At 50.2% G+C, this 13472-nt stretch overlaps 1 protein-coding gene and 1 long non-coding RNA gene across 11 annotated transcripts in view; one reads left to right on the top strand and one right to left on the bottom strand.

The window, feature by feature from the left end:
- The window catches only part of LOC128330568 (myosin-7), a 38159-nt gene extending 30120 nt beyond the window's left edge, over positions 1 to 8039 (bottom strand). Inside the window, exons 1-4 of one of the 3 annotated variants that reach the window (XM_053263642.1) lie at positions 7896 to 8039; positions 3208 to 3268; positions 2363 to 2562; positions 281 to 424 (exon numbers count right to left, since the gene is read on the bottom strand). In XM_053263642.1, coding sequence (XP_053119617.1) covers positions 281 to 424; positions 2363 to 2554 — 336 coding nt within the window. In that variant the 5' untranslated portion in view covers positions 2555 to 2562; positions 3208 to 3268; positions 7896 to 8039. Of the gene's footprint in view, positions 1 to 280; positions 425 to 2362; positions 2576 to 3207; positions 3269 to 7161; positions 7250 to 7895 lie in introns of those variants that run through there. The other 2 variants (XM_053263643.1, XM_053263641.1) reach the window with 2 other exon arrangements.
- Positions 1 to 8501, top strand: part of LOC128330572 (uncharacterized) — a 48823-nt gene extending 40322 nt beyond the window's left edge. For all 8 annotated transcript variants that reach the window (XR_008310159.1, XR_008310154.1, XR_008310156.1 and 5 more), the window contains 2 exons: positions 1721 to 1834; positions 5507 to 8501. This is a non-coding gene — a long non-coding RNA (uncharacterized LOC128330572). The remainder of the gene's footprint in view (positions 1 to 1720; positions 1835 to 5506) is intronic.
- Positions 8502 to 13472: the final 4971 nt, after the last annotated feature.

Here is a 13472-nt window from a genome sequence, read left to right as displayed (position 1 = left end):
CACTACGCTATCCTGTTGGACTACAACTTCCATCATCCCCTGCTGCAGTGGCCTTTGGGGATGATAGGATTTGCAGTCCGACGACATCTGGAGACTCACGTTTGAGAATCCCTCGCTTAACATTGTAAACCGCCCTGAGCCATTTTGGAAGGGCGGTATATAAATAAATAAATAAATAAATAAATAAAATGCTGTCAGGGTCCCTGACTACAGACCCTGGATGGCAGTTTGGTTCCTGCAAGGCGGTGATAACCCTGGTGGCTACACGAAGGGGGCTTACATAGATCATCCAGGCAGCGTAGCGCTCCTTCAGGTTGTAGAGGACAGCAGGTTCATGCAGGAAGGTGAGCATGGCCATGTCTTCAATCTTGTCAAACTTGGGCGGGTTCTGCTGCATGATCTGGTCTTCCTTCACTGACACCGTCTGACAAGAATCAATGATTGCATTGCAAAGCATATGACATCAACAACAAATATTTATATACCGCTTTTCAACAAAAGTTGCTGAAATGGTTTACACAGAGAAATAACAAACAAACAAATAAATAAATAAATAAGATGGCTCCCTGTCCCCAAAGGGCTCACAATCTAAAAAGAAACTTAAGACAGACACCAGCAACAGTCACTGGAGGTCCTGTGCTGCGGGGTGGAGAGGCCCAGTTACTCTCCCCCTGCCAAATAAAGAGAATCACCACCAGATTCTCAGGCTTCATCCCCTAGGGGAATATCTTGCCGTGCTCACACATCAAGTCTCCCATTCAGATGTTAAAAAGGTGCCTCTTTGCCAAGTTAGCATATGTCATAGCAACATAGGAAGCTGCCTTCTACTGAGTCAGGCCACTGGTTCATCTAGCTCAGTATTGCCTACACTGACTGGCAGCAGCTTCTCCAAGGTGGCAGAGTCTCTCTCAGCCCTATCTTGGAGATGCTGCCAGGGAGGGAACTTGGGACCTTCTGCAGGTAAGCATGCAGATGCTCTTCCCAGAGCGGCCCCATCCTCTAAGGGGAATGCCTTACAGGGCTAGCATGTAGTCTCCCATTCAAATGCAAACCAGGGCAGACCCTGCTTAGCAAAGGGGACAATCCATGCTTGCTACCACAAGATCTGCTCTCCTCCCATGGAGATGGGCACTCCTCTTCTTCCTCCTCAGCCCCCTGCCCCTTGCTCCTAAATCTTAACATTGGTCCTTGCTGGAATGTGAATTGGTTGAATGAAACAGATGGGAAGCTTCATATCGAACGAGGGCCTCATGGTTGGTACTTAATCATCCTTGGAAGGAGGGCAGCATAGGAACATCGGAAACGGCCTCATGCCGAGTCAGACCATCGGTCCATGCATCTCAGTATTGTCTACACTGACTGGCAGCAGCTCTCCAAGGTTAGGAACAAAGGAACATAGGAAACTGCCATATACTGAGTCAGACCCTTGGTCTATCTAGCTCAGTATTGTCTTCACAGACTGGCAGCGGCTTCTCCAAGGTGGCAGGCAGGAATCTCTCTCAGCCCTATCTTGGAGATGCTGCCGGGGAGGGAACTTGGAACCTGGATGCTCTTCCCAGAGCGGCTCCATCCCCTAAGTGGGGAATATCTTGTAGCGCTCACACTTCTAGTCTCCCACCCATATGCAACCAGGGCAGACCCTGCTTAGCTAAGGGGACAGGTCCTGCTTGCTACCAACAGGCCAGCTCTCCTCTCTAAGACCAGCTCTCCTCTCTTGCAGGCAGGAGTCTCTCCCAGCCCTACCTGGGAGTGAACCTGGGACCTTCTGCGTGGGAAACAGATGCCCTTGCAACTGAACTCAAGGGGGATGTCTTACAGCAGGCAGAGCTCACAGGTAAGCCAGCCATCCAAGCTCTGTGGAAAGGAGCCAATTCATGTTCAACACCGCAAGGCCAGCTCTCCGCAGAAAGGGCATCTGGGAGGATACCAGAAGGGGGGGCAGAAGGGGGGCCAGTAGAGGTTGGAAGATACTAGAAAGCACTCTGAACATGGAGTGGAGGAATTCAAGGGGTCTAGAATTCAAGTTCAAGAAAGGGTTTCATTGGACCTGGAGGCTGTTGAGGGCAGAAAGACCACGATGGAGTATTGCTCAAAGGGGTGCTTTGGAGGGGGACCACACTGGCAGGGACGTAACTGTAATAGGGCAAGGGGAGACAGTTGTCTGGGGGCCCACTGCGTTGGGGGCCCCCCCCCACAGAGGCAAATCACATGACTGACTGCCCCAGCCGCGCACCCGCCCGGGCTTCCTTCAGTTGTATTCACCCTCCAAATTGATGTGAGTGTGAAGACCTGGAGCTACCAGAACAGCAGGTCTTTCTCTAGTATTTGTGATGGCGGCGGGGGGGGGGGAGGGGGGAAGTACCTTGCCATTCTCGGTCTCCGCAGTGACTTTGCCACCATCCTTGGAAACAACCTTGGCCTTGACAAACTCCTCTTTGTCGTCTGGCACAAACACATCTTTCTTCATGTCGAAAGTCCGGTTCTGAGCTTCGATCCTTTGCTTTTCTGACATGCGCAGGTAAGGGGCAGCGGGGCCAAACTCGGACATCTCCATGGCTGTAGCTGCAGCAAGAGTCTGAGAGTAACACACACACACACACACACACACACACACACACACACACAGAAGCAGGCTCTCGTATGGGCCTGGACGCCTGGTAGTCCGGAGTGGGATTCGAACCTATAACTTTAGGGGGCGGTGGTTGGGGAAGCTGTAATTCACCAACCAGCCACTAGGGGAAGCGTCGGTCGTGCATCACCACTGAAGAAAGAATATGCACGATGACAGGAATGGCCAACTGGAGGCTCTCCAGTTGTTGCAACCCATCATCCCCAGCCACTGAGGGCGATGGGTGTTGTAGTCCTCTGGAGAGCCTCGGGTTAGCCACCCCTGTATTATGGAATTCCCAGGAAGCCCGGGGGGGGGGGCGCCCTATTGCCCAACCCCAACATTTCTCAACGGGGAAGCAAGGTGTTGCTGCCCCCAAGTGGAGAGCGAGAGGACTGCTCCTTGCTTTAACACAACTCTCTCCTCTGCATGATTGGCCGCTTTGGAGGTTTTCGGGCAATTCAACCCCTTAGAAAGAGCCCCATCCCTCCCCCACCAAAGAGGCTTCACCCTCCAAAGTGGCATTTAGGCAACAGATAAAAAGGGACTCCATATAAGCAGCTGCCCACTGCTTGAAGTATGTAAGGCAATCTCTTTACCTTTCCTTTTCCTGGAACCTTACAGGAGATCTGGAAATGTGCGATACCTCAGACCAGACTCCTGTTGGGAAAAGGCACATAAATTAATTATTACAAAATAGGTAGATAAGCTTGCTATCCCCCCAAACACATACATACATACATACATACATACATATATAATTTCTACCTTTATATTTCCCATAATCTAATGAGAGAAGAGAGAGAGGCAGATGCACACTATTCATAGGGACATAGGAAGCTGCCATATACTGAGTCAGACCCTTGGTCCATCTAGCTCAGTATCGTCTGCCCAGACTGGCAGTGGCCTCTCCAAGGTTGCAGGCAGGATTCTCAGCCTTATCTTGGAGATGCCAGGCAGGGAACTTGGGACCTTCTGCGTACAAGCATGCAAGCATGAATTCCCAGAGCAGCCCCATCCCCTAAGGGGAATATCTTACAGTGCTCACACAGGTAGTCTCCCATTCAAATGCAAACCAGGGTAGACCCTGTTTAGCAAAAGGGGACAATTCATGCTTGTTATACAAGACCAGCTCTCCTTTACTTATCTATCGTTTATTATTTCTAGTACAACATCTGTGGGTGTGGCACTTTACAAAGTACAGGTCCCTGCCCCAAGAAGCTTACAATCTAAAATCTGACACAAGAAACATAGGAATATAGGAAACTTCATTATATCAAGTCAGAGCCTTGGTCCAACTAGCTCAGTATTGTCTACGACACTGACTGGCGGCGGGTCTCCAAGGTTTCAGGCGGGGAAATTTCCCAGTCCTATCTGGAGATACCAGGGAGTGAACCTGGGACCTTGGGTATGCAAAGCAGATGATCTGCCACTGAGCTGCAGCCCCATCCATAGGGAGATAACACAGGAATTGGATGGAAATGGAATAAATAGGGGCAGAATTTTCATTTCATTTCAGCCACAAGTACTTGGTTTTGTAGGTGCCAGGAAGATGACGGGATTCTGCCAAAGGAGTCGTGCAAAAAAGTGGATTTTGAAGAGAGATTTAAAGGAAGTTAGCATCACGCATGTATTCTGGGAGGCAATTTCAAGCTTAAGGGGCCGCAAGGGAGAATGGGCAAAGTCGTTGGAGGGTACGAGAGACCTTTGGACAGCTGATGGCGAAGGAGTTGGAGGAACAACCATGCTCACTTTTGCAGCATATGCGTAAACAGCTTGTGCACGAAGCTGCCTACTGAGTCAGACCCTTGGTCCATCCATTCCAGGACTGTCTGCTCGGACGGGCAGCAGCTCTCCAGTTTTAGGCAGTGAGGGGTGTATCCCAGCCCTCCTCCTAGTTTAAGATCCTTTTAACTGGAGTTGCCAGGGACTGAACCTGGGCGTCCCAGGTTCCCAGGCTGGGACCTTCAGCATGCCAATTGTGTGCTCTGTCACTGAGCGGCTTTAGGGCAGTGCCCAAGTTCACCGCTTCCTCACCTTCACAGCCCCACTGCCAGGATGCACCGCACAGCCATGACACATGCGCAGCTTCCTACGTGCCTGAACCTTTTCTGAATCTTACACAAGATTCATAAGTGATTCCACCCACTACACTGCCGGCATATTTACACAGCTTTAGATGGATGGCGCTTGGGGTCTACTCGCAGCTTCACAACTGCGAACGACACCACGACAGCACGTAGAAAAGACACCCGCTGTGGCACATCCTGTACGCTCACAGGAGGCCAGTGTGGAGGCTGCTGGGTTGTCTGAGCAGTTTGCCCGGTTCAGCGGCTGCGATTTCGCACACCCACGTCTAAAGTGGCTTTCATGCTGTTTGTTCTATAAAGTGCCCACACAAGCAGCCTCAGCAATCACGTTTCCATCGCAGACCGAAATCAGGCGTTCTCCGGCAGAACTCACAGCAAGCACACAGATCACACAGATTATCTGTCACAAACGCCTTCCAGAATTCTCAGCCTTATGGCACATTCGTGCCAGTTTTCAAAAATTGGCCGGCCAGGGCCAGTCTAGGCACACTTACTCGGGAGTAAGTTCAATGGGACTCACTTCTGAATAGACAGGCTCAAGAGTTGAAATGACAAGGAAGCAGATTTGGGTTAGGCACTAGGAAGAATTTCTGAATGGAAATTGCTGTTAGACAGTGGAACAGCCTGCCACATGCAGTGATAGGTGCTCCTCCACTGGAGGTTTTCAAACAGAGACTGGACAGTCAACTGCCAGGGATGCTGTAACAGATTCCTGTACTGAGCAGAAACCTCCAAGTTCCCTTCCAAGTCCAGCACTAAAATAAGATGATTTAATGACTGTACTATGATCCTATCTTCAAATTTGCAGGTGGACAGAAAAACCCAAAGTTGTCAACATCTGACTTTCAGGCTTAAGGTTTTCACATTCGGGCACGCTGCAATATCTAGGGGAGATTCCATCTTTGGGAGACCCAGCGAACATCCACATTCACCATCAAGAGAACACACTTGGATGAAAAGAGAGAAGCTGGAAATTCAAATGTGAAACCTCTTTGCTCTTTTGAAGCAACACCCATTTATTCCCAGGAAGTATCTGTATGTGTTTGAAACTTTTCTGATAAGGAAGAGAGAGAAGGAAATTGTTTGGGCTAGATGAGCTAAAATATTTGAATGTTCTAACTCCTGGTACCACAACGGAATTTGGAAGGGAAATTCTCACTCAAATTTGCAGAATTAGCTGAAAATGTGCACACTAGATTCTCTGAAAATACACGCACGCGCACACCACTACAAACATGTCCCTCACATATTCAATATACTCACCAGAATTACATACATTAGATTTCATGCAAAGATGTGTCCTAACCTGGCAACTTACGGACATCAGGCCAGAGGGATCCACTTTGTCTTTTAGAAGAACCCTGAGACCCGAAGCCAAGGCAAACCAGCAGTGGGGAGGGCTGGAGAGGCACTTTGGATTAAGGGCCAGGGTGCCTCTGAGCACACACTCAGCCTAGGAATTTGCTCTCCGTTCCAGAACTGGGCTCACAATTCTTTTGTGCAAAAACACACCCCTGGTTTTGATCCAACTTTCTTTATTTCAGCAGCCGAATTTAGAAAGGAAGGGGGGGAGGGGAAACGCCTTTTGTTGACTATTGTTAAATAATTGGGAGTCAAAAACCTTTGCTACATCTGCTGCAAATCACCCAGAGATCTTCCAGAAGATGGGCCATAGCTCAGTGGAAAATGCAGAAGGTCCCGGGTTCACTCCCTGGCAGCAGCATCTCTGGGTAAGGCTGGGAAAGACTCCAGCTTGAAACCTAGGAGAATCGCTGCCAGTCAGTGTAGACAACCCTGAGTGAAATGGACCAATGGTCTGACTCAGTGTAAAGCACTGTCCTATATTCCTGTCTCTGTCTACCTTCAGCTCGATAAGGGATACATGAAAATCTGACAAATCCCAACATGCAGAATACACACACACACACACCATGCTTGCAGAAAGACACCGCTACAAGCATATACATGAAATCTATGAAGAGATTTCACCCACTGGCTAGCTTACTTGTGTGTGGCTGATGGCGGCCACCTTCTTTGCAAAATGTACAGAATCCATCCTGTGCATGCATGGATGCGCCAGACATGCACGGAGGTACTAATGCTTAGACTCCCATATATGCCGCTCCATACTGAAACACATTCACCTCCCTCACGCTTGTAACATCATTTCTCTGCTGGGCTGGACACGCCACCACTCTTTCCGCACACCATACAATCGCAGATATATGCCCTTATACATTAATACGCATTACAGAAGACACCTTAAGTACAATGCTCCAGCCTGATTTTGACACACACAGAATCTCAGATCTCAGCCATAAGTGATCAGGAAATTCCCAGCCCCCATTAAAAAAAACACAAACCCCAAACCACCCACATTTACGATTCACTCCATCGCACCTCCCTACTCCAAGATGCTGGCCTGGATTTGGAGAGGAGCTGGGTGTTAGAACTGGGCCTTACCTGAGACCAGCACAGATGGGAGGGTTCTAAGCAGGGTGCTTGGCCAGAACCCGTGTTATAAACCCCCAATCCCCCGCCCCCTCCCTCTGGCCGGCCTCATATGGACACACAGACCCATTCCTTCCCCAGCCCCCAACCCTTGGTGTTCACCCCCTGGAACAATTGGAAGCTCTCGTCATTGTTGTGGTATGAAGAAGAATAAGAACAGGTTCAGGGAGAGGGGGGGTCAGGGAGGGGGGCACTGAAATATCTTGGAACAACAGGGCTGAGATTCCAGGGGACGGGGTCTCAAGGGAGGAAAGGCAGACAGGGAAACAGGACACATTTTATGCAGGCTAGGAATATCTCTATGCCCCTGATTCTCCTTCCTACAGCCTTGCCCAAACCTCCTGGCCCCCACAATCCCACAAGGACAAACTGGGACCAATCCAGAGAAAGTTAACTGTTATATAAGTTTGATGTGTTTTTCAGTCCCGTTCATTTCATCAGTGTAACTCAGAGTGTTGGGATGCAGGCCTTCAGCGATAACCAGGGCTACATCAAGAGCCTCTCATGATTCAAGGGCTCTCTTCTTTGGGTTTTAAACCAGGGGTTCCCAACTTTGCACCCCCAGAAGTGGTCGGACTACAGCTCCCATCATCCCCAGCCTTTGGCCACTGTGACTGGGAACGATGGGTGCTGTAGTCCAACAACTTCTGGGGAGCCCACATTGGGAACCCCTGGTTTAAACTCACCTCTGATTCTTTCCTTGATCCAGTATACAAAACCAGGAAACGAAGAGGCAAATGCTGGGTTTTTCTTCTCAGGATTCCCCTTCACGGCTATCTTTTGCAGCGTCCTCCACTGAGACTCATCCACACACTCTCCACTGTGTGAACAAAGAAGGATTTTTCAGTTTGGATTAAGAACCTCAGCCACGGATGTGCAGACAAATGAACTCGCCCTTTGGAAAGGCTGCATCTTTTTCGGGTGCGAATTCCAACAGGAGATCTACTTGTTTGGGCCTGCTGCCCTGTCCGCAGAATATGCTAATTTCATTGTGAAGTTTGTTCATTTCTCTCCCCAGCTCCTCCTTCCTTTGAAAAGCCCACATTGGGGAATGTTTAAAGAAAGAGATGTGATACAAGTACCTGTACTTTTTAAAAACTCAGCTGGGCTAATAGCAGCTTTTGGGGAAGGTCTACCACTTTTAATTGGGAAAATGTCACAAGGAAAGGAAATGTCACCAGGAATAAGGGTTAATGACTCTCCTTTAAGTAGTCTGCTTCTCTGATCAAAACCAGAGCTTCATCCCACTAATAAAAACACCAGGGTGTTTTCCACACCCGGCTTTTAGTTTGCATCTCCTCCAGAATGGAGGGTGTGTGTTCATTTATTGGCCAGATTTACCCTGGAGTGCCTGTGAGCTATCGGGGCGTTAGAGTGTAGCCTGATCCAGGCCACAAAAATCCACTTTTTGCATCGGTTTTTTGGGGCAACTTCAAACTCATGTAAAGCCTTGCAGTAAACTCATTGCACAGGTATGCCACTACCATTTCCATTTCATAGCCGGAGCACTGAGGCTGAGACAGCAGAAGAGTCCGTAGCAGAGACTGCTAATCTGAATCAACAAAATCACCGCTGATTTGTTTGCATAGCTGGAGGCATTGTGCAATTTTGAACCCAGATCTCTCAGCCAGGAAGCCTGGCAAATAAGGGGCCTGATTACCTTCTTCATCTGTACCTTGCAAATCTATTTAACAGAGCAACATGCTTGAACATATGAAAGGGAGTGATAACTCAGAACAGTGCAAAACCTGAGAGAGTGAGAGAGACACAGAGAGAGACAGAGACCCACTCCAGCTTAAATAAGGCATGTCCCTTACAGGCTTTAGCTGGCATATAGACTAAGTGACTCAATAAGTACTACTCAGGTATTACTCGACTACTTAATTTCAATAGGTCTGCTCAGGAGTAATTTAGCCACTATTTTTACTCAAGTAACAAGCAGAAGGTTGCCAGTTTGAATCCCCGCTGGTACTATATCAGGCAGCAGCGATATAGGAAGATGCTGAAAGGCATCATCTCATACTGCACAGGAGGAGGCAATGGCAAACCCCTCCTGTATTCTACCAAAGAAAACCACAGGGCTCTGTTGGTGCCAGGAGTCGAAATCGACTTGATGACACACTTTACCTTTAAGGCACTTCCATTTAAGAGAGCTTTGAAACAGCAGGCCATTTAACTGAGACAATATAGGCAATTTTAAGCAAGTTTGCCGTTTTTTGGAGAAGCAAAGATCAGCCTCTTCTCCAGAAGGGTTCGCAAATATACGTCTTGCAAAAAGGACCTAGAATTGGCATGCACATACACACAAACCCCGTAAGTCTCTCTCAAGTTAAGCCACATCTCAAATTCATCAAAACAAATAGCCAAGTTTTTTTAAAAGTCAAAATAAATTTGGATTTAAATTTTTCAAAATTTGGATTTAAGTTTTGTCAAGATCTCTCTCCAGCTTCATGAGTAGACAGGGGAAAGCACCATCAGTTATATTTTTGAACCAGACTTCCCCTGGGCTTAGCCACAGAATTTGCTTTCAGTAAAGTAAAAGGTTGTGCTGTCGAGTTAGTGTCGACTCCTGGCGACCACAGAGCCCTGTAGTTGTCTTTGATAGAATACAGGAGGGGTTGACCATTGCCTCCTCCTGCACCGTATGAGATGATGCCTTTCAGCATCTTCCTATATCACTGCCGCCCGATATAGGCGTTCCCCATAGTCCAGTACGAGGGTTCAATTCCAAGAGTGCCTTCCTTTCTCCATGCCCAACTCCACACATCTGGGGCGAGGGTTGCTAAGAAGATTTGAATCTTAGATCCTCTGTTTATCTATCTAATCTACCTATCTATCCATACCATAATTTGTTTCAAAAGATATACCCTCAGAATAGGGTTGCCCTATTCTGGCTTTCCAAATCCGGGTGCCTAATTTGCATATCATGTAAATTGGCTTTAAAATAATTTCTGAGCAGAAAATGCACATTTTGCTCCATAACTCTGCTTCTACAAGGGCTAGAGCTTAGCTTAAAAAAAAAAAAAATGAAAGCTGAAATCCAAGACAATCTGGGTGGGCTAAGCAATGTGGGTGAGATGCTTAAAATTCATGTGAAACCCGGAATTTCGGAGGACATGGCAACCCTACCTCAGAAACCACCTTTCACTACAAAAACCATCTCATATGTCTCTAGTCCCTCAGCCCTTCTTTCCAGCCCGAATCTGGGTTCTCTCCCCAGCACCAAGAGGGGAGTCTGGATGGCCTAGCTAGGGTTGCCAACATTTCGTTGCCAGAATGAGGGACACAAGTTTGGGTGGGGGGCAGGAGGTGTATGTAGTGGTAATCAAGAGCCTGAGGATCACTATGGAATCGAATTATATGCTATTGAACAAATGAGGGACAATTGCTGTCCCTCGAGGGACAGTCGGCAACCCTAGGCCTAGCAGAGAGGATTCTGGGAGTCTGGCCTCTTTTGCTCCTTTCCCGCAGCTCGGAGAAGGGCATGCTGGGAGGCAGGCAGGACTCCTGGGTTCTATTCCAGTCTCTCCGGGAGGGCTTGGCAGCCCTGCGGCTATAATAAGGAGTCTTTGTGGCGCGTGGCAGTTGCTATATAAGGCCCGGAGTCGGCAACGAAGGTCACGCCGCCTCAGTGCCTGCCGGTCTTGCCTTTTGTTCCAGGCCAAGGGCTATTGTCCACGTCACCGCCCGGATCGAGTGACAGGAGCGGTGGCCGAGGAGGAGTGGTGGCGGTGGGGGGGGGGAGCTGAGGAGCTGACATTTGGGGCGGGAATGCCGCGGAGGGGTGGAAAACAGATCGTGTCAGGGGAGAACAGAAGGCGAGATGACAGCAAGCGGGGTGGGGGGGAAGAGCACAATGTGGACAGTTGTGTGTGTGCGTGCGTGCATGGGGGGGGGAAGCAGACAGAGGGGCCGCCACAAAGGACTCGGCCTGGCCTGGACGGGGTTAACAGCCCGGAAGGTGGCAGCCCCTGGCACGGTGCCCAGCCCTGGCTCTCTGCCCCGGATTACAGGACTTGGCTCCTCCAGCCGCCCCCTCACACCTGCTCCTTTTGCTCCCTCTTTTGTCTCTCGCCTGGTGCGGGTCCGTCCTTTGTCTCAATGTGCAGAATCATAGCTGATTCTGCTTCCCCCCACCCCAACCCTTCTCTCCCAGAACCGAGGAGCAGGCTCTGGGGCTCGGTCCGAAGCACCGACTGTGCCTGCCCTCGATCTAAACGAGAAGGCCCCAAACCTGGGCAGACCCTGGGAAACGCGGGGAGGTGGTGGTGGTGGTGGGGTTAATGGCATGTGGGTAGGCAGGAAAAAGCAGGCACTCAGAGGTCTGGTGTTCTGCGGGTGAAGCTTGGCAGCTACGCCCTCTTTTGCTCTAACCACTGGGCACCGCTACTCCATTGACCTGGCTCTTCGCCACTTTGCCCCCCAAATTATTATCTTTGCGCTGCTACCTTGAGAACCCGTAGCGACCTGAAACCTGAGCTAGAATCCAAAAGTCGTTCCATCCCACCCCACATCAAATTCCCTCGCTCCAACCATTAGGCGTGCTGCTCAGCTGTTCTGTTCCTGAACCTGTGGTCTTCCAAGCCCCATTCCTTTCAGGACATGGGCAAGGGGCATAGCTATTATTGAGCGGATGGGTTCAAAGAACCTGGGGCCCCCAGCCCCACTCCTCCCTATTTCCTTCGTTATCTCCCTCACTTGGGGTGGGGGCTGCTGGGGAGACAGGCGAACATGGCCCCCTTTCCCCTAGCTACGCCCCTGACATGGAGACAGGACCTACCAGTACTGGCTGCCTTTTCTAACTCATTAGACCGTCCCACATTATCTCACCTAGAACCCGCAAGGCCTGGTTCCCGGCATCCACCCCACCCCACTCCAACCACTAGGCATCACCCCCCAAAAAAATCTGAACCGTGACCCCCCCACCCCCACGCCACTATATAATGCAAGCCAATCCTCTGGCTCCCCCAAAACCAGCCATTCCCCTCCCTGCCTGGTGGGCACTGATGAGTTTTCAGTGCCAGATTTCCAGCTGTGAGGTTGATAAGAAAGGAGTTTGGGAAGTCCAGCTGGGAATGTAATTGGCACCACTGAATCCATAAAAAAAGAGAGGCAGCTTAAGGGAGTCCCTGGCTGAAGGGAGGGGAAGCAGCCCTGGCTGCAAAACAATAGGCAGGTGAAAACAAGGCTCCCAGAACGGAAGCTGGGCACGAGACAATGGGATTCCAGGCGGTCCCTGGCTGGCCCATCAGAATGTGCCGGGCTATTGTTCCAGACGCAGGGCAGGTGGCTGAGCAGAGCAGGGTGGAGGGAGCTGCAGGATGGGAGAGCTGCAGAAGCACAGGGTCTTTGCAGACACTGATAGGGAGCATGTCAGAAGAGCCCTGCGGGGGGGGGGGGGGTGGCGGCCAGAACAAAGGCCCATCTCGTCCAGGGCTTGACAAATTCCAGGTGCCAGGGAGCCTAGACATTTAACGTTGGCACCTGAATAAGGATCATAAGAGCTGGGGTGGTTTAATACGATCTTTATTTGTCCCAGCCAGCCCTGTTTCTGTTCTAACTCCGTGACTTGTAAAGGGGGGGGGGGCATAGACACATAGGCAGCTGCCATATACCGAGTCAGACCCTTAGTCCATCTAGCTCAATATTGTCTACACAGACTGGCAGTGGCTTCTCCAAGGTTGCAGGCAGGAGTCTCTGATCAGGGTGGGTGCATTCTCCCCGTGGCCCCAACTTTATAGTGTGTAGTGGCCAGTGTTCATCGGAACTACTGGGAAACAGCCAATGCCAGGGCAAAAGGGCTAGATCCCTCTGAAACCAGCCCAGTCTTAATTGTGGAAATGGGGTCGGGGAGAGAACAGAGATTTGGCTAGAGAGTCTGGGGCGGGGGGGTCACTGACACAAGGGGGACACACCACTGGGCAGTTAAGAGGGCAGCAAAGCTAGTCTTTGGGACAACAGCTATCCAACTTCCAGGGAGGAAGGAGGTGAGGGGAAGGGATGCCAGAAATAACATTCTCTCTCTCTCTGCCCGTTTTTCTTCTTTCCATTCTTGGCTGGAGGCAGGAGGGGGTGACATCACTTGCTCCAAATGAGCAGTGCCAGAGGCTAGGCCAGAGGCACACCCTGCCAGGCCCATTTTCAGCTGGGCTTCCTAGACCTGCCTGCTCTTCACTGGTGGGCTGGCCCTGAGAAATGGCAGCAATGCCACCCGGGGCCCAGAGTATCTGTCATGCTGACTACACAGCAGATAAAACTCCACT

Source organism: Hemicordylus capensis, chromosome 6 (genome assembly GCF_027244095.1).
Source record: "Hemicordylus capensis ecotype Gifberg chromosome 6, rHemCap1.1.pri, whole genome shotgun sequence".
Taxonomy (NCBI): domain Eukaryota; kingdom Metazoa; phylum Chordata; class Lepidosauria; order Squamata; family Cordylidae; genus Hemicordylus; species Hemicordylus capensis.
Note: the sequence above shows the minus strand (reverse complement) of the source record. Positions and strands in the feature narration are given on the sequence as shown.